The sequence below is a fragment of the Lagenorhynchus albirostris genome, chromosome 19, assembly GCF_949774975.1.
Source record: "Lagenorhynchus albirostris chromosome 19, mLagAlb1.1, whole genome shotgun sequence".
Classification (NCBI taxonomy): domain Eukaryota; kingdom Metazoa; phylum Chordata; class Mammalia; order Artiodactyla; family Delphinidae; genus Lagenorhynchus; species Lagenorhynchus albirostris.
In genome coordinates this window covers 41,177,097-41,202,176 of record NC_083113.1, presented here as the reverse complement: position 1 = coordinate 41,202,176, position 25,080 = coordinate 41,177,097, and the positions used below count along the sequence as shown (strand labels likewise).

At 40.3% G+C, this 25,080-nt stretch overlaps 1 protein-coding gene across 5 annotated transcripts; it reads left to right on the top strand.

Annotated features, from left to right (window-relative positions):
- The first annotated feature begins 9 nt into the window (after positions 1-9).
- On the top strand, positions 10-23,657 carry NAE1 (NEDD8 activating enzyme E1 subunit 1). 5 transcript variants are annotated; one of them, XM_060130879.1, is made up of 20 exons: positions 10-124; positions 3,298-3,401; positions 3,491-3,551; positions 5,262-5,292; positions 6,036-6,107; positions 6,348-6,427; positions 7,021-7,130; positions 9,240-9,349; positions 10,255-10,317; positions 10,714-10,777; positions 11,671-11,762; positions 14,232-14,291; positions 14,385-14,518; positions 16,773-16,848; positions 17,088-17,127; positions 18,378-18,464; positions 19,293-19,385; positions 20,631-20,745; positions 20,831-20,880; positions 23,417-23,657. In XM_060130879.1, exons 1-20 carry the CDS (start codon positions 72-74, stop codon positions 23,524-23,526), a joined length of 1,605 nt encoding a protein of 534 aa, XP_059986862.1. In that variant the 5' UTR covers positions 10-71; the 3' UTR covers positions 23,527-23,657. The 5 variants fall into 5 exon arrangements, with proteins under 5 accessions (XP_059986862.1, XP_059986864.1, XP_059986863.1 ...); XM_060130881.1 differs by lacking the exon at positions 6,036-6,107 and having other exon boundaries at positions 57-124; XM_060130880.1 differs by lacking the exon at positions 10,255-10,317 and having other exon boundaries at positions 57-124.
- The last annotated feature ends 1,423 nt before the right edge of the window (positions 23,658-25,080 follow it).

Sequence of the window (25,080 nt, the reverse complement as noted above, 5' to 3'; positions counted from 1 at the left end):
CCTGCGCGCTCGTGGAGGTGGTGGCTGTTCTCGGTAGTGGCCCGGCGGTTCTCCGCGCGGCGGGCGCGGCCATGGCGCAGCCGGGAAAGCTGCTTAAGGAGCAGAAGTACGACCGGCAGCTGAGGTGAGCCAGGGCTCACCGAGTCGGGCGAGCCAGCGGGTTCCTCTGCGTCCGGGCCGGGGCTAAGCGGGCGGGCGGCGTGGTTGGGCCTCCCTCAGGCCTCCCACCGGGCTGGGCCGGGCCGTGCAGCCGGCGCTCAGGGTTCCGGCCTGGGGCCGGCGGTGCTTCTCGAGGGCCGGGACTCGCCTTCCCCGAGGGGCGCGCCCGCCCGCTCGCCACGCTGTGTGCAGGTCGAGGTGCACCGTCCCAGCGTCAGCCGGGTCACCGGGGCGGCTGCCAGTTCCACCTCGCTGTGCTCAGGCTTCTCGTTTTGCAGAATGAGGGGATCGGGAATACCCCATCCCGGCCGCAGAGAGCAGCACCGAGTCTTAGGTATTGTTCTAAGCCGGAGCTGTCCACTAGAAATATAATGCTAGTCTCATGTAAACCACCTGTGTAGTTATATATATTTTTTGGTAGCCACATTAAGAAAGGAAAAATAAACAGGTGAAAATAATTTTAATAATGCATTTTATTTAACCCAATATATCCAAATTATTACCATTTTAATGCATAATCAGTATAAAAAGTTATTCGAGATATTTAACATTTTTTTCCATTCTGTCCTTGAAATCCAGCGCTTTACACTTATAGCACATCTCAGTTTGGACTAGCCTTATTCATTAGCCACATGTGGCTAATGGCTACCTTAATGGACACTGCAGGTCTAAGCCATCGGGCTGGTTCTTGACTACTTCCTCTCCCATGCCTTTTCTCCTAACACTCCCCATTCCTTATTTATTGATCATCTTCTGTGTGTTAAGGCAGCAGAAGTAACACAAATGTTTGGCCCGCTTCCTTTCTGGAGCCCCCAAGCCAGAAGTTACAGTGTGTCCCTAAGGACTGGAACCCATTTGTACCTATAGCTTAGTGCTGTGTTAGGGGCTTTATGCACTCAATTCGGAGACCAGCCTTGAAGATAGATATTCTCTCTGCTTTATAGATGGGGAAACTGAGTCTTAGAGAAGTTCTGTAACCTGCCCAGTTTCCCATGTATTTGAACCAAGATGTAAACTCAGGTCCTTCTGGCTTTTTCAGAGCTGGTACTATCTGCTCCTGAGCTTCTGGGGAAAGAAGCAAGGTGGCAGAGCCCTTGTAACCAACTTGTGTTCTCTTGTAAATTCTTGGAGATCCTTGTGTTTTGAATGCAGATGTAACCATACATGACAGAGCTGAGAAGGTATTTTAGATTACTAAGTAACTGTGACAAAAAAGCATTTTTGCTGAGTCCAGTCCATTTAAGGACCAAACTTTACCTTTCACCGTGAGAACTGTTTATTGGCTTTGAAGTGTCAGAGGGAAGCGGTTACAAGCAAAGCAGCAAAGCTGTTGAGCCAGCTAGCAGTCAGCAGGCCCTGCTTTCCTTAGGCCAGCAAGAGAATAGAGAGGATTGATTTCTTGTTTGGGCCGTTTCTTGAAATATATTACCTAGAGATGCACCAGTATTCTTTTAGGCTTACTTTCCAACTACCCGGGTATCCATCAACCAAATATGTCAGGTGTCTTCTGTATGCCCTACTTTCACAAAAAAAACAGACATTTCCAGTCTGTCTGGTTCTTCTAGGCTATTCCTCCATGCATTTGACAGTTATTCAGTGATCACTTATCCTAGGCAGAGCACTGTATCGGGCATTGGGGTTCCAGTGGTGAACAGTGGGAGTGGTCTGGACCCTTATGGAGCTTAGAGTGGAATGGAGAGATGGGTGTTCAGCAAATAAAACACCAAATGAGGGCTTCCCTGGTGGCGCAGTGGTTAAGAATCTGCCTGCCAATGCAGGGGACACGGGTTCGATCCCTGGTCTGGGAAGATCCCACATGCTGCGGAGTAACTAAGCCCGTGTGCCACAACTACTGAGCCTGCGCTCTGGAGCCCGTGAGCCACAACTACTGAAGCCTGCGCGCCTAGAGCCCGTGCTCCGCAGCAAGAGAAGCCACCGCACCGCAACGAAGAGTAGCCCCAGCTCACTGCTACTAGAGAAAGCCCAGGCACAGCCACGAAGACCAAGCACAGCCAAAAATAAATAAATAAAATAAATTAATTAAAGAAAAAAACCCCAAATGAGGCAGTTACAGTTGTGATATGATCTGGAGGACATATGGGCTATATAAAAAGAGGGAATCTGCTTTAGATCAGGTGACAGGGAAAGCACCTTAAAGTCTATCAGTCCTCCAGGCTATGAAACTTTTCTAATGACTTTTGCTCCCCCTATACTAGTTCCTATACTGACAAGAAAAGATACATTAGTTAATAGGCTTTCTGGGCGAAGGTAACCAGGTTGGATCAGCTGTCATGATGCTTATTTGATCATGTACCTTGCCATGTTGATGATATGCTGGTGTGACAGGATATAACATATATTTCAGGTTATAACATATATTTCTAATCCTTATTACATCTTTCTGTTTTTTAATATATGCATTTGTTAATCATGCTATTAGAATGTTCATTGGGAATTACATTTTAAAGCACTCTTATTGAAGTCAGTGTGAAGGCTTTTCAGATGATAATTCAGTTTTCTTGGTAAAGCTTTTCTCACTCTTGGCAGACGTCATGGTGATAAGTCCTATGTCAAGATCTTAAATATTCTGGATCCCTATAACTTAAGGAGAAATGAAATAGAGAATAATAGGTTTTAAATCTAAGGTACTTCTCGGGACTTTCCTGGCGGTCCAGTGGTTAAGATTCCACACTTCCACTGCAGGGGGCGCAGGTTCAATCCCTGGGAGGAGAACCAAGATCCCACATGGCCCACATGCCACGTGACACGGCCAAAAAAAAGAATAATAATAATAAATAAATCTAAGGTTCTTCTCTAATGTTAATGACTACAAAGACTTTCTGTTCTGTAAGTTATCTGGCTTGAAAAGAATAATGGACTAGGAGCTGGAAGACCAAATTTTTAGTTCTGATTTAACCCCCCCTTTAACCATGCCAGGCATCAACCTGTTTGAGTCTCAGGTTAGTCAGCTATATAATCCCCGTAACACCTCCTGCTGTTCCTGTCTCGCATATTTGCCGTGGTTGTCACATCAGTTATTCTATACGAGAACACTTTAAAGATCAAAGATCATGATTCAAATAAAGTTGTGTTTTCATGAAAGCTTTGAAAACGTTAAATTTGTGTGTTCTTTTGTAGATTGTGGGGTGATCATGGGCAAGAGGCTTTAGAATCTGCTCATGTTTGCCTAATAAATGCAACAGCTACAGGAACTGAAATTCTTAAAAACTTAGTACTACCAGGTATTATACTTTTGTTGTTGTAAATTTACTTCTTTAAGGTTTTGAGCTAGAAATATATATTCTTGACTGACTCTTGTTTTGTCTCCCAGGTATTGGTTCATTTACGATTATTGATGGAAATCAGGTCAGCGGAGAAGATGCTGGAAATAAGTATGTTCTATTCTTTTCAAATACCTGCATGTTAGGGAAGGCAGTGCCTTGTCATGGGAGAGCAAGGCCTGAATTCCAGCTTCAACTCCTCAATCAGGGTGACTTAACTTCCAGGTGGAAATAGTCCCTATGCTTAGGATCATGGCAAGGATGAAGTGAGTTAATATAGGTAAAGTGCTAGCACAGTGTCTGGCAAATAGGCCTTTAGTAAAAGATACCCATCATTACTGTCTTTATTGTTGTTATTAATGAAAAAGGGTAGTCATTATTACTTTATTTGTGAAATCTGGATCCTTCCTGAGTCCTTATATTGATTCCTAGATGTTAGTATATAATTAACAATAATTGTATTTTCGGATTATAAGATAGTAAAAGCTACCTTTTGTTTGTGGTGTCTTCTAAGCTTAGTCCAGGTATATCTCTTTCTACACTACACTGTCTGTAAAAATGCTGTTCGTTTTTTTTTAATAAATTTATTTATTTAATTTATTTTATTTTTTTGGCTGTATTGGGTCTTCGTTACTGTGCACAGATTTTCTCTAGTTGCGGCGAGCAGGCATTACTCTTTGTTGCGGTGTGCAGGCTTCTCATTGCAGTGGCTTCTCTGGTTGCGCAGCACGGGCTCTAGGTGCGTGGGCTTCACTAGTTGCAGCACGCGGGCTCTAGAGTGCAGGCTCACCAGTTGTGGTGCACGGGCTTAGTTGCTCTGCGGCATGTGGGATCTTCCCGGGCCAGGGCTCAAACCCGTGTCCCCTGCATTGGCAGGTGGATTCTTAACCACTGCGCCACCAGGGAAGCCCTAAAAATGCTGTTTTAAAGATGGCCTGCATATCATTCTTTAAAGATGATCATATTTAGGCTTTCAGAGCATTCCCCAATTTGGATTTCATGCTTGCCTTTTCAGGGACTTGGAATCTGGGGTCTCTCATTATATTTGTCAGTAAACAACAACAATGAGTAAATAGAAGGGAAATCAGAATTTGGTTCACATTGAGCTTTGTTATCTTTTCTCTGGGTGGTAATACAAGTTTCACTACCACAACACCCTTTTATTGGTATCTATAAAGAAAAAGTCCTTTTATCTTTGCTTGCTTGGTTGGTTAGAACAGAATGAGGTTTCTTTCTCTTGTGGAGCTGCTGAGCTTGTGCTCCAAGGGTACCCTGACTCTGATCAGCAGACTCAGATCTGGACCTTGGGGCATAACAAGGGTATGTGTGGGAGGAAGCCTGAATAAATCTGTTATAGTTACCTGCAAAAGCAGACTATTCAATGCAGCATTTCCCAAGTGTGGTCAGTAGCTGTTAAATGGGCAAATGGATTCCATGGTCAAATGAGTTTGGGAAATGGGTCAAATGAAACTAAATATTTCTTTAGTGTAAGACTTCAACATCATGCGTATTACATATATTATGAATTTCCAAGAGAGAATATAACATATGTTGTTTCCCAAACTTTTTAAAGCCCGGGAACCCTTTTCTCAGAGCATTTTGTGAAATCCATGTTCTGTGGTACATACTTTGGGTAACATTGATTTATTAGCCTGTCTTTGGTTACAAGTTTCATCCAGCTTTCTTCCTCCAGGAAGGCTGTTACAGTCTGAAATTAAAATATAGTTTGTTTTAAACTGTGAATGAAATGCCCCTGGTATTACAAATAACCTTTCCTTTATAGTCAGAGAAGCCATTAAATTTGTTTTTATTCTGTTTTAGTTTTTTCCTTCAGAGAAGCAGTATTGGCAAGGTAAAAAATCAGTTTGTTATAGAATATAGTTGTATTTGAACATCTAGTGATGCCACTGTGTTTCGATTGTTTGAAAAGCTTTACTTTAAAAGAGCTTACTATTCCTCTGAGAAGAAAGCTAATTATCTCATTTTTTTTCTGATCTCGTAAATCTTTATATGCTTGGTAGTTTAAGAACTTAGAAGTACTATTCGTGTTTTTATTATCCTGTATTAAAGTTAAATATTCAGTGATGTTAATGTTCAGAGGTTGGAGTATTTTGGTTAAGAAGATTTTTTTTTACCAAGAGTTAGTCAGAATGTGTCTTAGTTTTGTATTTCATATTAAAAATCTTACAAAACCATATGGGTCAACTTAGTGTAGTATTCTGAATAGAAATGACTGTTTCTTTAATGACTGACCTCTCATGTGCAGGACTGTAAATGTGGGAGGTTAGAGTAAGTCTCAGCTTGACTCAGAATCTCCCTACCTGCTCCCCAGGGTTTTCTGGTCATTTGCCTAATCAGAAAAGTAGAGTGCAAGTCATGTAAGCATTTAAGAATTCTGAATAATGATGGTTTAGCTCTGTTTTAAGTAATACTCTGGTTTAGTCCCAGTTTAAACACAATATGTAAAGCAGAGTTGTCATATCTGTGCATGGAATTTGGGTTGTTTTACAGTGTTTTTGCCTGATCTGTAAATTAAGGGGTTAATTTTAACCAAATTTTTTTCTAATTCAAGTAAAATGTTTTGTTTTTAAAAAGAACCGAGCTCAAGCCGCCATGGAATTCTTACAAGAATTAAATAACGATGTCTCTGGGAATTTTGTGGAAGAGGTATATATATATATGTATATATATACACATTATTATTTCTGATCAGAAATTTAATTTTTTAGTAATTCAGAGCCCTAGGAATTTAGAATTTTGAATCTTTGTATATTTATGTTGAGAGTTGAATTATTTTAACATTGGAGTCTAGCATTTACCTCACTTGTTCTAAAGTAGCTTAACTGTTTCTGTCATCTTTAATATGATTGTCAAATTGTTGGATTTTCTTTCCCCTGTCCTATTTAGAGTCCAGAAAACCTTCTAGACAATGATCCTTCATTTTTCTGTAGGTTTACCATTGTAGTTGCAACTCAGCTTCCTGAAAGGTAAATTTTTAAGTTAATTTGTTTTTATTTTAATCTCTTATTAGAGTTGCATAGTTTTGTTTTCACTGCAGAGTTTGTGGTCCTTAAAATTCTTAAACTCCATAGAAATCTTTAATTAGAAGTGCTTATAGATCTCCAGCACTAAAAAGATAGGGAAGAGAAAAATACTGAGATGTGAAACTTTAAAAAAAATATATTTAGAACAGTTAAATTGAACATTGGTTATTTTTTTAGTGAAAAAAAAAACTAGTTAGAATTAACTATAGGGAGTGCTTGGCGCTGTATACAAAGGTTTTATAAATATTTTCTTCTTTATTATGGAAATGTTTAGGAGATGTCTTTCAGTAGCATTCTCCCTAATACAAAGGACTAGGTTTTCATATCTCTCTAGTCTATACTTTCTTTGAGACTGCAACCTTGTGGAATTTCTTGCTTTTCAGCATATGTTTATGTAAATATGCTGTTTATGTAAATTCAATAGATATACCTTTGCATTTATTATTTAGTAAGAAAGTTGCTTTATTTTAAAGCATTTTCACATTTGGCATGTTTCCATTTGCTTATGTTCTTATCTTTTGTGCCTTCTTTTACAGTACATTACTACGTTTAGCAGATGTCCTCTGGAGTTCCCAAATCCCTCTTTTGATCTGTAGGACATATGGACTAGTTGGTTATATGAGGATCATTATAAAAGAACATCCAGGTAAAATTGTTGCACATATGGGGCTTCCTATTGGTTGCTTTAGCTATAATTTTAGGAACTTGACAATTTAGAAAGTCAATTTTAAATCACAGAGTAAATTTGTAGCAGCTCAACTCTGGTTACACGTTCAAAGTGGCAGTCAGAATCAGTAGGCTTTAATCTTTGTATTTCCTTTACTTAGCATTATAGAAGGATACAAAGCAGGAGATACAACAGGTGCAGCTGCTTCATCTTATTAGGAGGCCCAGCAGCTATGCAAATACCTAGCTTTTTTTGCCTCCTAACCTACATAGGGCATGTATGTCTGGCACAGGTAAGAGCCAAGGTATGTGGGTTACACTGACACAGAAAGGATATGCCACCTTTTCCCCCACCAGTATTCTATTCCATTCTCATACAGGCATTAGGCTTCCCCAGTTCAGGTGTAATTGCACACAGCAAGCAAGGCATTTACCTAACTACTGTTCCAAGGAAACAGTGTTTATAGGAGACTGAACTCATCCATAGGCAGGCTTGCATCAGTTCAAGTCCCTTTATTTAGAAAATTTTAATCTTAAATCATCATATAAAGTTTTCGTTCAGTACTCCTGCATTGCTCTGAGCCAGGTACTCTGCTAGTGTAATGCCAGTCATTGGCATTGGTAGCATCACTGAAAAGTGGTATCTGCCTGGGCAGCTAAGGAGTGGCTTTTGAGGATAAGTTTTTGGCAGTGGTGCTGGGTCATTTAGGAGTTGTAAGTAGGAAAGTGACAAGGCAAACATTTTGTTTTAAACAGGTCACTCTGAAACCCGGTGGAGAATGAATGGATTTGAAGGGGTAAAGATTGGAGACAAGGGTTGCTTTTAGGAGATTTTCAGTGGTCTAGGTGAGAGAAAGAGAGAGACAGAGAGAGAGCCCCTGACTGAGGGCAGATGTTATAAGGATAGGGAAGAGGGGGTAGATGGTAATGAAGGTTAACATTGCTAGCTGTGTGCCTGCCTTTATGTGGATTATTTCATTTAATCTTTCCAACATCCTTGTAAGGCTGATACTGTTTTATCTGCTTTTTACAGATAAGGATGCTGAGGCATAGAGAGATCAAGCTATTTGCCTAAGGTCACACAGCTAGCAAGTGACAGAATGGAGCCTAGCTTTAAACACTCACTGAAACTACACACTTTCCCATGCTCCCCTATGTGGAGAGCTGTGTATGAAGTGACATCAGGATGTGGGGAGGGACTGATACTGGGCCAAGGAAGCTCGAAGTCAGGGAAGACCATCACATTTCTAGGGAAGAGGTCTAGGTGGATGGTGATGCTGTCTGTTGAAGACCACAGGCGGAGGAAGGGTAGGTTGTTGGGTGCTATCGGAGCGCAAATTTTACCTATTTTGATCTTTTCCAATTGTAATAAGAAAATTCTTCACTAAAGGAGTCTTCGTTTTACTTTTATTAAAACTATAGTCCAGGGGCTTCCCTGGTGGCGCAGTGGTTGAGAGTCCGCCTGCCGATGCAGGGGACACGGGTTCGTGCCCCGGTCTGGGAAGATCCCACATGCCGCGGAGCGGCTGGGCCCGTGAGCCGTGGCCACTGAGCCTGCGCGTCCCAAGCCTGTGCTCCGCAAAGGGAGAAGCCACAACAGTGAGAGGCCCGCGTACAGCAAATAAAAAAAATAAAAAAAACAAAACAAAACAAAAACTATAGTCCACTTAAAATTTATGCATTTAGTAAAATACAAATTTATATGTATATGTAAATTTAACTCAATAATGAACAAAACAATGAGAAAAACCTGTAGGCCCTATGCCCATTTAAAAATTACAGATTTCCGGGCTTGCCTGCTGGCGCAGTGGTTGAGAGTCCGCCTGCCGATGCAGGGGACACGGGTTCATGCCCCGGTCTGGGAAGATCCCACATGCCGCGGAGCGGCTGGGCCTGTGAGCCATGGCCGCTGAGCCTGCACGTCCGGAGCCTGTGCTCCGCAACGGGAGAGGCCACAACAGTGAGAGGCCCGCGTACCGCAAAAAAAAAAAAAAAAAAATTACAGATTTCCTAAGTTCCTATAATGTATGTACTGCCAGCAGTATTGCTAAAGAAGTAAGTTTATCTTTTGGGATTATTTGTTTCACAGTAATAGAATCTCATCCAGATAATGCATTAGAGGATCTACGACTGGATAAGCCATTTCCTGAACTGAGAGAACATTTTCAGTCTTATGATTTGGATCATATGGAAAAAAAGGTTGGTAGTGTGAGTGACCTTCCATTTATAGGTATACTTAAAACTTTGTTTTTAACCTAAGGTTTTTGAATTACAAAGGAAATACTATAAACCTCCATAGTCCTGTCATCCAGGTCACATAGTAACAACATTGTACCTAATTTATTTTAAATAAATCTATCTTTCCCCAAAATTTAAAAACTTTTTTATTGAAGAAAAGTACATTAACTGAACATATCTGTGTAATCAACACCCAGATCAAGAAATTGGACATTAACATATCCCAGAAGCCCTCTTCATGGCTCTTTCCTAAACAAATAGATGTCCTTTTTAAAACAGTTTGAATTTGGGGTGGTGTTTGTTGAAACTGACTCCTCTTAAAACTTATTTTTAGTGTTTGAGAATTACCAAGGCAACTGCATATTTCATTATAGAAATAATGATATTTATAACAGGCCATGTAATTTAAGGCATACACACACACACACACACACACACATATTTTTCCCCCTGACTACCCATTAATTAAATGCAGGTATTTGGTTCATCAGAAAACACAGAAAGGATCCCTTTTCCTTAGTCTAGGATTGGTATCTGAAATCAGGATACTTGAGCTTTATTTTTGGGTGGCAGTCCCTGAGACAGTTTTCTTAATGGTAGAATGGGGACAATCATAGTATATACCTGCCTTATTAGAATTAAATTGGACACTGCCTTCAAAATCTTTGTAAAGCAGTTTTTGTTAACCCAGTTCATTTTCCTTCGTTCATTATTCCACATATACTGAGAGATGTAAACATTGTTGAATAATTGAATTTAATAAATATTGTTGAATTTGTTGAAAATGATATGGTATAGTGAAAAATAAATGTTAACTAATTAATGTTAACTAATACTGATATTTCCTTTGATTCTTTTATTTTTAGGACCATAGCCACACTCCATGGATTGTGATCATAGCTAAATATTTAGCACAGTGGTATAGTGAAGTATGTCCTTTCTTGAAAAGAGAAATTCCATATATGACTGTATTTTTTCAGTTTATTATAAAGAATTTCATTGGAGGGGGTGGGACATTGATTTTTTTTCCTTATGTGGTTATAGGGCAGCTGATTTAAACTGCTAGTTTAAATCTAGCAGTTTCTCTTTTGATACTGACATTTTTATTAACAAAATGAAATTTGAAAAAATGTCATTCTGAAACTGGCAGTGGGGAATGAATGTAGAGAAATGGCCCACAGTTTCTGTTTTCTATCAAGTCAGCTGATTTCACCAAGGTATAGATTTGCTGATGAAATCTCATATGGGTAGGGGGAAACTGGACTTTCAGTTTCCATATTTTGAGTTTTTACAACTAGATTAAAATTTTTTTTAACCCAATTTAGACAAATGGACGAATACCTAAAACGTATAAAGAAAAAGAAGACTTCAGAGATTTGATTAGACAAGGTAATATGGGATGTGATTAAATGTATAAAGTTGGAAAAGCATATTGCTTGAAGCTAATGTTTATTGAATTTCTGTCAACACCTTTGTCAGATGATGCCATCATGAGATTTTTTTTTTTTTAATTTGTTTATTTTTGGCTGCATTGGTTCTTCGTTGCTGCACATGGGCTTTCTTTACTTGCAGTGAGCGGGGGCTACTCTTTGGTTCGGTGCACGGGCTTCTCATTGCGGTGGCTTCTCTTGTTGAGGAGCACGGGCTCTAGGCGCGCGGGCTCTAGGCGCGTGGGCTTCAGTAGTTGTGGCTCGTGGGCTCTAGAGTGCAGGCTCAGTAGTTTTGGCGCACGGGCTTAGTTGCTTCGCGGCATGTGGGATCTTCCTGAACCAGGGCTTGAACTGGTGTCCGCTGCATTGGCAGGCGGATTCTTAACCACTGTGCCACCAGGGAAGCCCCCATCATGAGCTTTTATTTTATTTTCCTCGGGAGGTTAAGGAGCCACTCCTTGTGTAGTTTTAAGAATGACCAGTGGGCTTCCCTGGTGACGCAGTGGTTGAGAGTCCGCCTGCCGATGCAGGGGACACGGGTTCGTGCCCCGGTCTGGGAAGATCCCACATGCCACGGTGCGGCTAGGCCCGTGAGCCATGGCCGCTGAGCCTGCGCGTCGGGAGCCTGTGCTCTACAACGGGAGAGGCCACAACAGTGAGAGGCCCGCGTACCGCAAAAAAAAAAAAAAAAAAAAAAAAAAAGAATGACTAGTGATTAGCGATATTTCTTCTTAAGGTTCAGTATCCAGTCCTCCCTTCAGAATCTGACAAGGTTATCTCCATAATGCTGGGGGGAGAGAAAGAGTGAAAAGAAAAGGGCTGTCATTTGCTAATCAATTTCTATTTTAATAGGAATTCTAAAGAATGAAAATGGGGCTCCGGAAGATGAAGAGAATTTTGAAGAAGCTATTAAAAATGTGAACACAGCACTAAATACAACTCAGGTATTAAGAGCTGATGAGGTATTCACAAATGAAAGGTGTTTTCTGAAGTCCTCATACGTGAAATAGTTGATTTTAATTTTAATTTAATATTTCTCAAACTGTAGAGTTGGTTAGAAGTTAATGTCTATAATACAGCTTGAATATTCTTTTAATAAGATTCTGTATTGTCCTTGTTAAAATGGATCTCAGTGCTTCAGCATATAATTTGATACAGTGATTTATATAAATTAATTGTTTGAAGTACATGATTTGTGAATAATAAGTGTTTTGGGGTAGGAATTATATAATGAAGGTGGTATTTTGCTGGTCCAAAATAGTGTTGCCTGAAAAGTTAAATCTTACCCTGCTTTGCTTTTGACAGTAATTATTTGGATATATAGGAAGATGTTCTTAATGACATTGTATACCTTAAAAATTACTTGGAGGATAACCTAGTTTAGATGCCCTTTGTTTTGTTGTTGTTTTGTTTTTGAATTCTGGCCAGTGAGTTCTTTGGGGAACTTTGGAATAATACAACTGGTAGTGTAAGTTAGAATTTTCTTATAATTTTTTTAATCCTTTTTTTTTTTTTTAATCTTTTTTTTGGCTGCACCACACAGATTGTGGGATATTAGTTCCCTGACAGGGATTGAACCTGGGCCCTCAGCAGTGAGGGCCTAACAGTTAGCAGTGTGGAATCCTAACCACTGGACCACCAGGGAATTCCCAGAATTTTCTTATAATTTAAAACAGGAAAAAATGCTACCTTTCCAGTTAGGAAAGCACTCAAGGTGTCATTACATACTTTTTGGAGACAATGAGGTAGTGTTGCTGAGTGATTAAAAGTGTGTGCTCTGTGAATCACACAGTTTTCTGGGGTAATGAAAATTTTCTGTGTCTCAGTTGGGGTGATGGTTAGAAGTATGTGTATAGTTATCAAAAATCATTGAATTTTACATTTAAGATTTGTACATTTGGGGCTTCCCTGGTGACGCAGTGGTTGAGAGTCCGCCTGCTGATGCAGGGGACATGGGTTCATGTCCCGGTCCAGGAAGATCCCACATGCCGCGGATCAGCTAGGCCCGTAAGCCATGGCCGCTGAGCCTGCGCATCCGGAGCCTGTGCTCCTCAATGGGAGAGGCCACAACAGTGAGAGGCCCGTGTACCGCAAAAAACAAAAACAAAAACAGAAACAAAAAAAACTAAAAGCTGGTTCTTTGAAAAGATAAACAAAATTGATAAAACTTTAGCAAGACTCATCAAGGAAAAAAGGGAGGACTCAAATCAATAAAATTAGAAATGAAAAAGAAGTTATAATGGACACAACAAAAATACAAAAAAACAGTGAGAGGCCCGCGTACCACAAAAATAAATAAATAAATAAATAAACCCCAAACAAAAAAGATTTGTACATTTTGCTGAATGTAAAATTTACCCCAATTAAAAAAAACAAGGTTCTCATGGTTGGGGGACAGTGAACTAAGCAAACAGACAAATGTACCAGGTGCTGTGAACAAAATTAGAGTAGAACAAAGGGGTAGAGTATGATGGAGAGGAGGTCTGGGATCAGGAGGGCCCAGGGAGACTCTCAAAGAGATGTGTTTAAGCAGAAGCCTAAGTGAAGTGTCATGCAGAGGTCTGGAGGAAGAACTTTTCAGGCCAAGGAAGCACATGTTCAAAGGCCCAGAAGTGGGATGATGCTTGGCATTTGTTCAAGGATCAGTATGAAAGCACTGTGATTGGAATGAAGTAAACAAAGGGGAAAGAGGTGGGAGGGATTTAAGTTTGGAGAGGCAGAAAGGGCCTGATCATAAAGGCACTGCAGGCCACTAAAGTGTTTTGAGCAGGGGAATGGAGTGACCTGATTTATATTTCTAAAAAAATTATTCTGGCTCTTGTGAGGTCAAAAGACTGTAGGGGACTGGGAGTGGAAGCAGAGAGAGCAGTTAGGAATTACCAGTAAGAAAGTTCTATTTTCCACACAACAGTAGAATCAAAGCCTAAGATTTCTATAGTTTTTATTAATGTATGATGTTCTTACTAGCATTAAACGTCCTTAATTTAACTACCTTATTTCTGTCAGAGTGGTTGTCTCTTTCAGCAGTCACTAATTAGGGTGTAAGGGTTTCAGATTTTTGGCAAGATGGAAAAACATGAAGGACTACAAATCTAGCTTGGTATTAATGTCTGTTATCTTTGTTCTGTCTTCAAATATATCTATAAAAAGATTTACTTAGGCTCCTTCTTTACTCTATTTATGATGTAAGAGAATAGGTCAGTCTTTAATGCTAACAGCAGTGGGCAGGAGGGGACTTTCTTCCATTCGCTCTTTCGCTAATAAATCCATCTGGTGGTGATTCTGAATAAAAGTCTAAGTTTGTATTTGAACTTGTTTGGAAAATTGCAGTGGAAGTTAAAGTGGGCAGTGAAAATAAAAGTGAACTTATATTAATTCTTATTATAAGTAAATGTTTCCTGTTCCTTTGTTAGATCCCAAGCAGTATTGAAGATATATTTAATGATGATCGCTGCATAAATATCACCAAACAGGTAACAATAACAAAAAAAGTAAAAATAATGCCACCTTAACCTTTGGGTCAAATTCAGATGTCACTTAATATTAATTTTTTTTGCTTCTTTTAGACTCCAACATTTTGGATTTTAGCTCGTGCCTTAAAGGAATTTGTGGCCAAAGAGGGTCAAGGAAATTTACCTGTTCGAGGCACAATTCCTGATATGATTGCAGATTCAGGCAAATATATAAAACTGCAAAATGTGTAAGTCACCTGTTTTCAAACTGTGTAGTAGAAAAATCAATCTGTTTATATTAGAGATGAACATATTTTATCAGTCTACCAGAAATCAGAAATCAAATGGAAACCTGTTATAATCTTATCACTTTAAAAATAATCTAAGGGACTTCCCTAGGGGTGTAGTGGTTAAGAATCCCCCTGCCAATGCGGGGACACAGGTTCTATCCCTGGTCCGGGAAGATTCCACATGCCGCGGAGTAACTAAGCCTGTGCGCCACAACTACTGAGCCTGTGCTCTAGAGCCTGCAAACCACAGCTATGGAAGCCTGCACGCCTAGAGCCCGTGCTCCACAAAAAGAGAAGCCACTGCAATGAGAAGCCTGCACACCACGACAGAGTAGCCCCCGCTCGCCACAGCTAGAGAAAGCCCATGTGCAACAACGAAGACCCAATGCAGCCAAAAATAAATAAATAAATTTATAAAAATAAGCTAAAAAACTTAGGGGCAGATTTTTAAAATATATATATATATATATATATATATATATATATTTTTTTTTTTTTTTTTTTTGCGGTACGTGGGCCTCTCACTGTTGTGGCCTCTCCCGTTGCGGAGCACAGGCTCCGGACGCGCAGGCCCAGCGGCCATGGCTCACGGGCCCAGCCGCTCCACGGCCTGTGGGATCTTCCCAGACCGGGGCACGAACCCGTGTCCCCTGCATCGGCAGGCAGACTCTCAACCACTGCGCCACCAGGGAAGCCCATATTTTAATTTTAAGAATAGTTTTAAGTTCACAGCAAAATTGGGCAGAAAGTATAGAGTTCCCATATACCCCCTGAAGGGTCAGATTTTGTTTTTCATATTTCAAGATAAAACCTAACATTTGAACACTTAAATCTGTGCTGTCAACTGTTCTATGTATTAACTAATTTAGTATTCACAATAGCCCTATGAGAGAGATACTATTATTGTCCCAGTTTTACAGGTGAGAAAACTAAGACATAGTAGAGGTAATTTTTTCAGGGTCTGACAACTGGGAAATGGCAAAACCAAGATTTGAATCTATGCAACTCACCTCTATACTCTTAACCATGGCCCTATACTCTCTTTTATCTGTAATTTAAAAGTTTGAAGTCTTTAGTTTTGATGAATTTTTTGTCATTAATTTTCATAATTTAAAGAGTTCATGACTATAGATAGACACCTGCTATCCAGGTATCACTAGCCTGAACCCAGGTAGATTGTCATAAGGACAGGTCTCAATGGATATTACCCTTGTGTACTTCGGGCATGGTGCTGATGAATCCAGGGCCACTGGCCTTGTTTCTTCAGGGGCCAGATAATGACACACAGAGAAGGTCTCTGTTCCCTAGACAGATTGTACGCTTCATCTCAGTCATTCTCTAACACATCTTTATTGCCCTAGCCTAAAAGTTCAACTACCTAAAACTTGGGAAAAGTCAGTTGAGGACAAAAGAATTATGACCTCATATCAGAGGTAGTCAGCTTAACACTGATCATCTCTAGAGGGTGAAAATGTAAATAGACTTAAAAGTTTTACATGAATTTGTAGATGGACAGTTTTGAAGTATTTAACTTTCCTTGGACTTGACTTCAAGGAGATTGTGTTCTTTTGCAACATATTTTGTTAGGTCCTCTGTCAGAGAAGCATGGATCATGGATCTCTCTAGAAGGGCAGTTTTTAAGTTAGTATTGAGGGAGCCTAGGTTATTAGTGCAGTCCAAGAATCCATCACCAACCACTAACAGGTGCTGGTAGAATTTCCATGGCATTGTCACATTTGATGTGTTTTCAGATCAGTATTTTTTCATGAAAGGGAAAGACATTTTTTGTTTGATTCATGGTGAGATTTAAATTTGGTAATTATTTATTTATATTTGGCTGCGTTGGGTCTTTGTTGCTGCGCACGGGCTTTCTCCAGTTGTGCCGAGTGGGGGCTACTCTTTGTTGCGGTGCACGGTTTTCTCATTGCCGTGGCTTCTCTTGTTGCGGAGCATGGGCTCTAGGCACGCGGGCTTCAGTAGTTGTGGCACGTGGGCTCAGTAGTTGTGGCTCATGGGCTCTAGAGCTCAGGCTCAGTAGTTGTGGCACATGGGCTTAGTTGCTCCGCGGCATGTGGGATCTTCCCGGCCCAGGGCTCGAACCCGTGTCCCCTGCACTGGCAGGCAGATTCTTAACCACTGCGCCACCAGGGAAGTCCCCAAATTTGGTAATTTAAATATTCGTTAATAGTAGCTTTTTGTTGTTCTTTTCCAGTTACCGTGAAAAAGCAAAGAAAGATGCTGCTGCTGTGGGTAATCACGTTGCCAAATTGCTTCAGTCTATAGGCCAGGTAAGCTGCCGGGCACACTGCCTTTGATGGACAGTACAGCTCCATATAGGCCTGATTGCATCATGTAACTCCAGCCAGAAAAGGCTTAGAGAGAAGGTGTGGCACTGCCTCAAAGCTTCTTTAGAGGTGTCCTCACTTGCCTGCTAATGAGAAGGCCTGTCATAGTGATGGGCTTTGTGCTGCACCCTCTGTTAATCTGCTTTTATACTGGAGCAAAATCTGCATTTATCTCTTTACAGGCACCAGAGTCCATTTCAGAGAAAGAATTAAAATTACTCTGTAAGTCACCTTGACTTAATTTCCTTATTTTGTTTGATAAAAATGTGCCATGGGAAATGTTCCCAGCAATTTTAAATGGTTGAAATTAAAAATTTTCCATGGTCTCAGTGGTATTGACATAGGTAATTATTGGGTAAGGTTTTTTTTCTCATAATAAATGGAGAGGGTATTCTAAGACTGGTCAGAGGTAGAGCATATTTATCTAATGCTAAAAAGACATGAAGATCAATTAATTGAAAATTATCAGTAACACAATTATTTTCAGCTTACTCATTTTAAATAACTTGGGAAAGTTTTATCTGAAGACTTTGGGTGTGAAGTCTTGAGTCACATGTACATTGACAGTATTGGTTTAAATACTAACTTCGATCAGTGTTAAATGACTGTGATAGAATTAAGAATTTTGCCATCTAGTTTCAGAGTGGCTAGGCGCCCGGGGTCTTCTTGATAACTCCTGAGTAGACCCAGAGAATTTAAGAGTTAGTTTAAGAGTAATAAAATCTATTTTACATGCCATCTGAGGATTTTTCCCTGTAGCTATGACCCCTAGTTTCTGCAAAAGTCTACATTTTGTATATTACCCATCCTTAAAATTATTTATCCAAATTATTCATTTTAAGACTCTTCAACATGTTTGTTTAGGCTTAGTTTCAATGTTTTGTTCCACTACTAATCTTATACCGTGTTTATGCATTAGTGTTTGTGCTACTAGATTATATGATACCAGATTAAAAGCTGGATGTGTTGGGTATTTGAGAGTTTATTATTCTGGTCTCTATTGGAATGTGTTTGAAAATTTCCGTAATACAAAGTTTTTTTTTTTTTTTTTTAAAGCCTTACATATTCTCAGAGCACAGTATGTATAACACTCCTTCAGTACTGCTCATCCATAATAATGATAAAAACTACTATTCATTGAGCCCTATCAGGCATTCTGCTTGGTACGTACTGTACACAGTTACACTTTTGATCCACAGAACAGCTCAAAGGTAAACAGTATATCTCCATTTCACAAGTGAAAACTGAGGCTCAGAGAAGTGCCATCACCTGTGTAGTCAGTGCTGAACTGGTTGTAATGCCAAGGACATGAATTTAAGATAACTTGTGTTCTGGTGCCATCTCTGCTAACTATTAGAACCTTTTCTTCATACTTCCATGTCTGTAAAGAGGATACACAGAATTTCCTCTTCTTAATTGGGATAGTCATGTATCTTAACCATTTACTTCCATAATGTCTTTTCTGTGTTCAGGCAGCAATTCTGCATTTCTTCGAGTGGTGAGATGTCGATCCTTAGCTGAAGAATATGGCTTGCATACAGTTAACAAGGATGAAATTAGTAAGTAATAACCCTTTTTTTTTTAAAGTGAGGTTTTTTCTTTTTAAAATTTATTTGTTTATTTATTTTTGGCTGTGTTGGGTCTTCGTTTCTGTGCGAGGGCTTTCTCTAGTTGTGGCGAGGGGGGGGCCAGTCTTCATCGTGGTGCGCGGGCCTCTCACTGTCGCGGCCTCTCTTGTTGCGGAGCACAGGCTCCAGACACGCAGGCTCAGTAGTTGTGGCTCACGGGCCCAGTTGCTCTGCGGCATGTGGGATCCTCCCAGACCAGGGCTCGAACCCGTGTCCCCTGCATTGGCAGGCAGACTCTCGACCACTGCGCCACCAGGCAAGCCCCAGTAATAACCTTTTGATGCTAGGTTATTAATTAATTCTAAGGATATAAATATTTTATGTATAACAGAATGTATAGTAGAGTGTATGGTGATAACATAAAGGATAATGTAAATATTTATACTCTAAATTTTATTCTATAAACCTATCCAAGAAGTCATAATTTCAAATATAAAACTTAATATATACATACATAAAATCCTATTTAGGTCACTGAGTAAGTTGTGTGATATGTAGAAGAGCTGAAGTCAGCATACTACTACCATAGTAGAGGTTATGTGACCATAGGTAATAGTCTATAAGACCTTTGGGTTTTATCTCAGTAACGTATCTCCCTTTATTTTATAGTTATCATTTTCTATTTTATTGTCTCAAAATATTTAAATTTTATGATAGAATTGCCTTGTATTCTGAAACTTGAGTATATAGTAAATTCAGTCCTTCCTTGTTTTTATGTCGTGAATTACACAAATTATACTGAAATTTTTTTCCTTTCAGTTTCCAGCATGGACAATCCAGATAATGAGATAGTATTATACTTAATGTTACGGGCTGTTGATAGATTTCATAAACAACATGGTAGATATCCAGGTAAGAATAGCAATCAAATACAATAAAATCTTGTTTTTTGGCCGCACAGCATGGCTTGTGGTATCTTACTTCCCTGACCAGGGATTGAACCCAGGCCACAGCAGTGAAAGCTCCAAGTCCTAACCACTGGACCACCAGGGAATTCCCAATAAAATCTTTTTTTTTTAATTAATTAATTTATTTTTGTCTGCGTTGGGTCTTTGTTGCTGCGCGCAGGCTTTCTCTAGTTGCAGTGAGCGGGGGCTACTTTTCTTGTGGTGTGCGGGCTTCTCATTGCAGTGGCTTGTCTGTGTTGCAGAGCACGGGCTCTAGGCATGCAAGTTTCAGTAGTTGTGGCACATGGCTCAGTAGTTGTGGCATATGGGCTTAGTTGCTCTGCGGCATGTGGGATCTCCCCGGACCAGGGCTCGAACCCATGACCCCTGCATTGGCAGGCAGATTCTTAACCACTGCGCCACCAGGGAAGTCCCAATGATAGTTTTTAAACTAGAGGGGTTAAAAAATAAACTAGAGGGTTTTAGTAATACCTGGATATTATGGCAGTTACATTTTTCCTTCCAGTAGTAATAATAATAATAGCTTACCTTTGGAGACATCATAGTTTCATCATTAAGAACTGCCTGGGCTCATATCACAGTTTTGCTACTTATGAGCTAAGTAACTCGGGCAAATAACTTAATCTGTCTGTGCCTCAGTTTCCTTATCTGTAAAATGAAGATAATAATAGTGCCTACTTCGTAGCGTTGCTGTAAGGATTAAATGAATTAATATTTTAGATGGTGTTTAGAACAATGTCCAGCATCTATTAATGCTCCGTAAGTGTTACCTATTATTATAGTTTTATATATGTCATTTAATCTCCTGGAAATGGGTAATAAACGCTGTAAGTTTTATAAAGGGTATAAATAGGACATTACTTTCTCATTCATTCAGTTCTATCAAATAATTACTGAGCACCACTACGTGTCAGATACTCTTCTAGATACTGGGTAAGGAGCACTGAACAAAGCAGATTTGTCAAACTCAAATTTTTAATAGATTTTAGATGGTTTCTTTGATTGTTACAGGTTTGTGATAGCTGCAAATATTTGTCTCATACTTTCCATTATTTTTGTTCTTAATTCAGTTTTACACCTTAATGTTTTGACTAGAATACCTAAAACTGGATTAAATAAAGGAGATAGCCAATAATTTTGAGTCACATATTTATTTTAATGAAAATTAATTTGCATATATATTTTTTAGGGGTATCTAACTATCAAGTTGAAGAAGATATAGGCAAGTTGAAGTCTTGTCTCACTGGCTTCCTTCAGGAATATGGATTATCCATAATAGTGAAAGATGATTATGTCCATGAATTGTGAGTATTTTTTTAGGGAATGCAAGAGACAATACTGTCCTGTCATAAGGCTAATTTATGTTCATGTCTCCATCCTTTCCTGTAGTTGCCGATACGGAGCTGCTGAACCACACACCATTGCTGCATTCTTAGGGGGTGAGTTCCAGAGATGAGAAGACTGTCACCTGTTGTTATATAGTACAGTTATGAAGTTTTGTTTTCCCAGCTGTTTTAACTAGGGAGGTCAGTGAAGCACAATGTTAATATTGAGTTTAGATTATTTTGGTACCCCCCCAAACTGGTCTCCCTGCTTTCCATCTCTCCCACTGCTGTCCATTTTAAACTCCTGAAGAGTAATTAATCTTTCTAAAGCATAACTCTGATTGTGTCTCTCACTTAACCCTCTCACCTGGCAGTACACACATATACACTACAGTAGTCCTCGGAAAATAAATCCAGAGTCTTTCATTTGACATTTAAAACATTCTGTGTTGGGCTTCCCTGGTGGCGCAGTGGTTGAGAGTCCGCCTGCCGATGCAGGGGACACGGGTTCGTGCCCTGTTCCGGGAAGATCCCACATGCCGTGGAGCGGCTGGGCCCGTGAGCCATGGCCACTGAGCCTGCGCGTCCGGAGCCTGTGCTCCGCAACGGGAGAGGCCACAACAGTGAGAGGCCCGCGTACCACAAAAAAAAAAAAAAATTCTGTGTTCTGGTTTTACCCAGCCTTTCTGGCCTTGGTTTTTTCAAGTTACTTGCTTTTCCCCTAGACATGCCCTTTGATTTCCCGCTCCTTGAATCTTTACCCCAATCTGGGCCCATTTGCCTTAAGTCTCCCTCTTGCCTGCATGTCTAAAATCTACCTGTTCTTCAGGACCCAACTCAACAATACCATCTCTTAAATAAAACTCCTTGGAGCCTGGAAGTTTGAGGTCAGGGCCAGCATAGTTGGTTTCTGGTGAGGCCTCTCTTTGTGGCTTGTAGGTAGTCACAATCTTGCTGTGTGCCATAACCTCTTCTTTGTACAGGAAGGTGAGGAGGCTCTCTGGTGTCTCTTCTTATAAGTATACTAATCCCATCATGAGGGCCCCACCCCCATGACCTCAATTACCTAATTACCTCCCAAAGACTTCAACTCCATCTCCAAATATGGTAACACTGGGGGTTAAGGCTTTATTTAACATATGAATTTTTGGGGACATGCATTCGGTCTATAACATGTGCATTCTATAATCATTCTGCACAAGTCATTTCTTTCAGGTCTTTTTAAAAATATTATCTTCCCTGTGAGGCCATCCCTGATTCATTTAAAACAGTCCCTCCTCTTGCATCATATCCCCCTTCCTTGCTTTTTCTCCTTAGCACTTAGTCACTTGACGTTTTACTTATTTGTAAATTCTCTCTCCCTCACTACTGAAAAGTAAGATCCATGAGGATAAGGATTTTTGTCTTTTGTTCCCTGCTGTATCCCTAGTGCCTAGGACAGTATCTGGTACACAGTAGAGTCTCAAATTTTATTGAATCAATGAATGTGAAAGCGGAAGCTTCAGATTATAAAAGATGAAAAATTGTTTTCTTGGTCGTTTTTTTTTTTTTTTCTGTTGTTTTGTTTTGAATAGTAACTTTAAAACTTGTTACTGTTACTATATACTTAGACTGTTACTGAGTATAGCAGTCTGGGTATCTAATATAGATCCCTTCCAAATTACAGATATTCCTTTACCCTCCCTTTTTAAAAATATTTATTTATTTATTTTTGGCTGCATTGGGTCTTTGTTGCTGCAAGCGGGCTTTCTCTAGTTGTGGTGTGCGGGCTTCTCATTGTGGTGGCTTCTCCTGTTGCAGAGCACGGGCTCTAGGCGCCCGGGCTTCTGGAGTGTGGCTTGCGGGCTCTGGAGCGCAGGCTCAGTAGTTGTGGCACACGGGCTTCGTTGCTCCGTGGCATGTGAGATCTTCCTGGACCAGGGCTCAAACCCGTGTCCCCTGCATTGGCAGGCAGACAGATTCTTAACCACTGCACTACCAGGGAAGCCCCTTTATCCCCTCTTTTTTTTTTTTTTTTTTTTGCGGTACGCGGGCCTCACTGTTGTGGCCTCTCCCGTTACGAGCACAGGCTCTGGACGTGCAGGCCCAGCGGCCATGGCTCACGGGCCCAGCCGCTCCACAGCATGCAGGATCCTCCCGGACCGGGGCACGAACCCACGTCCCCTGCATCGGCAGGCAGACTCTCAACCACTGCGTCACCAGGGAAACGCCCCCCCCCTTTTTATTATAAAACATGCACAGGGTAAAATTCAAATGCAACAGAAGGGTATCCTTTGAGAATCCTTTCTGCCTATATTTAGCCGTTAAAAAAAGTGCAGTCATCCATACTATTGTTTTGACTTTTTCTTGCTTAATATATTTTGCCAGTCTTTTTAAACCACCATAATTAAAAATACATCTTTTAAACTGTGGCATAATATGCCAGGGTGTGAATGTATATAACAAAATTTTTATTTCCTTTAGTAACATAGTTATAAAAAATTGTAGTCCTTTGTTTTGATATGACTCAGTAAGTTATGTCTGTTTTGGATTGCTTTTAAACATCTTTGGTTTTGGAAAGGAAAGGTTTTCTGTACAGAATTGAATATTTTTATAGAACTCTTGAAATTTACCTTTTTCAAAGATTTGCTTTTCTCCTTTTTCCTTGCAGGAGCTGCTGCTCAAGAGGTTATCAAAGTAATCACCAAACAATTTGTAATTTTTAATAACACTTACATTTATAGTGGCATGTCACAAACTTCAGCAACTTTCCAGTTGTAGAATAAGTACCCTATAGTGTGTTAATGATTGAAACTGTAATTGCCTTCAGGTTGTGCTCCAGTCTGTAAAGTTCTGCTAAGGGAGAACTGTTAAGTTGTTTCCTTAATAAACATTTTTCTCATTTGTAATAATGTAGTCTTGTTCTTTGGGGAGCTGAGGTGGAGGGAGGAAGGAAACGGTTTTCTCAGAGAATAAAAGCTATCCATTTCTAACTGAGCTCATTATTTCTGGCTTGCTATTTCAAAGTTACTTAACATAGAAATGTCTTGTATGGACTTCCCTGGTGATTCAGCGGATAAGAATCCGTCTGCCAATGCAGGGGACATGGGTTCGATCCCTGGTCCAGGAAGATCCCACATGCCGTGGAGCAACTAAGCCCATGCACCACAACTAGTGAGCCTGCACTCTAGAGCTTGTGAGCGACAACTACTGAGCCCGTGTGCCACAACTACTGAAGCCCACGCGCCTGGAGCCTGTGCTCCACAACAAGAGAAGCCACCGCAATGAGAAGCCCGCACAGCCTGCACACTGCAACGAAGAGTAGCCCCTGCTCACCACAACTAGAGAAAAGCCCACAGACAGCAATGAAGACCCAATGCAGCCAAAAATAAATTAAAAAATTTTAAAAAAAGTTCTTGTGTTACATTAGAAATAGCTTAAAATATTTTTTCTTATAATCTTAATGAATTTAAGGCACGTGCAGATTTTAGCTGTGGACATCTTAATACCGTCACTGTTTGTTACAATACAATTTAAAAGGGGCTTCCCCCAGGACATGGAAGCAACCAAAGTGTCCATCAACAGATGAATGGATAAAGAAGATATGGCACATATATGAAATGGAATATTACTCAGCCGTAAAAAGAAATGAAATTGTTATTTGTAGTGAGGTGGATGGACCTAGAGACTGTCATACAGAGTAAAGTAAGTCAGAAAGAGAAACAAATACTGTATGCTAACACATAAATACGGAACCTTAAAAAAAAAAGGTTCTGAAGAACCTAGGGGCAGGACAGGAATAAAGATGCAGATGTAGAGAATAAAGATGCAGATGTAGAGCATGGACTTGAGGACACGGGGAGGGGGAAGGGTAAGCTGGGAGGAAGTGAGAGTGGCATAGACATATATACACTACCAAATGTAAAATAGCTAGCTAGTGGGAAGCAGCTGCATAGCACAGGGAGATCAGCTGGTGCTTTGTGTGCACCTAAAAGGATAGGATAGGGAGGGTGGGAGGGAGATGCAAGAGGGAGGGGATATGGGGATATGTGTATACATATAGCTGATTCACTTTGTTTTACAGCAGCAACTAACACAACATTGTAAAGCAATTATACTCCAATAAAGATGTTAAAAATAAAAGGGGCTTTCCCTGGTGGCACAGTGGTTAAGAATCCACCTGCCAATGAAGGGGACACGGGTTCGAGCCCTGGTCCAGAAAGATCCCACATGCTGCAGAGCAACTAAGGCCGTGTGCCACAAGCTACTGAGCCTGCGCTCTAGAGCCCGCAAGCCACAACTACTGAGCCCATGTGCCACAACTTCTGAAGCCTG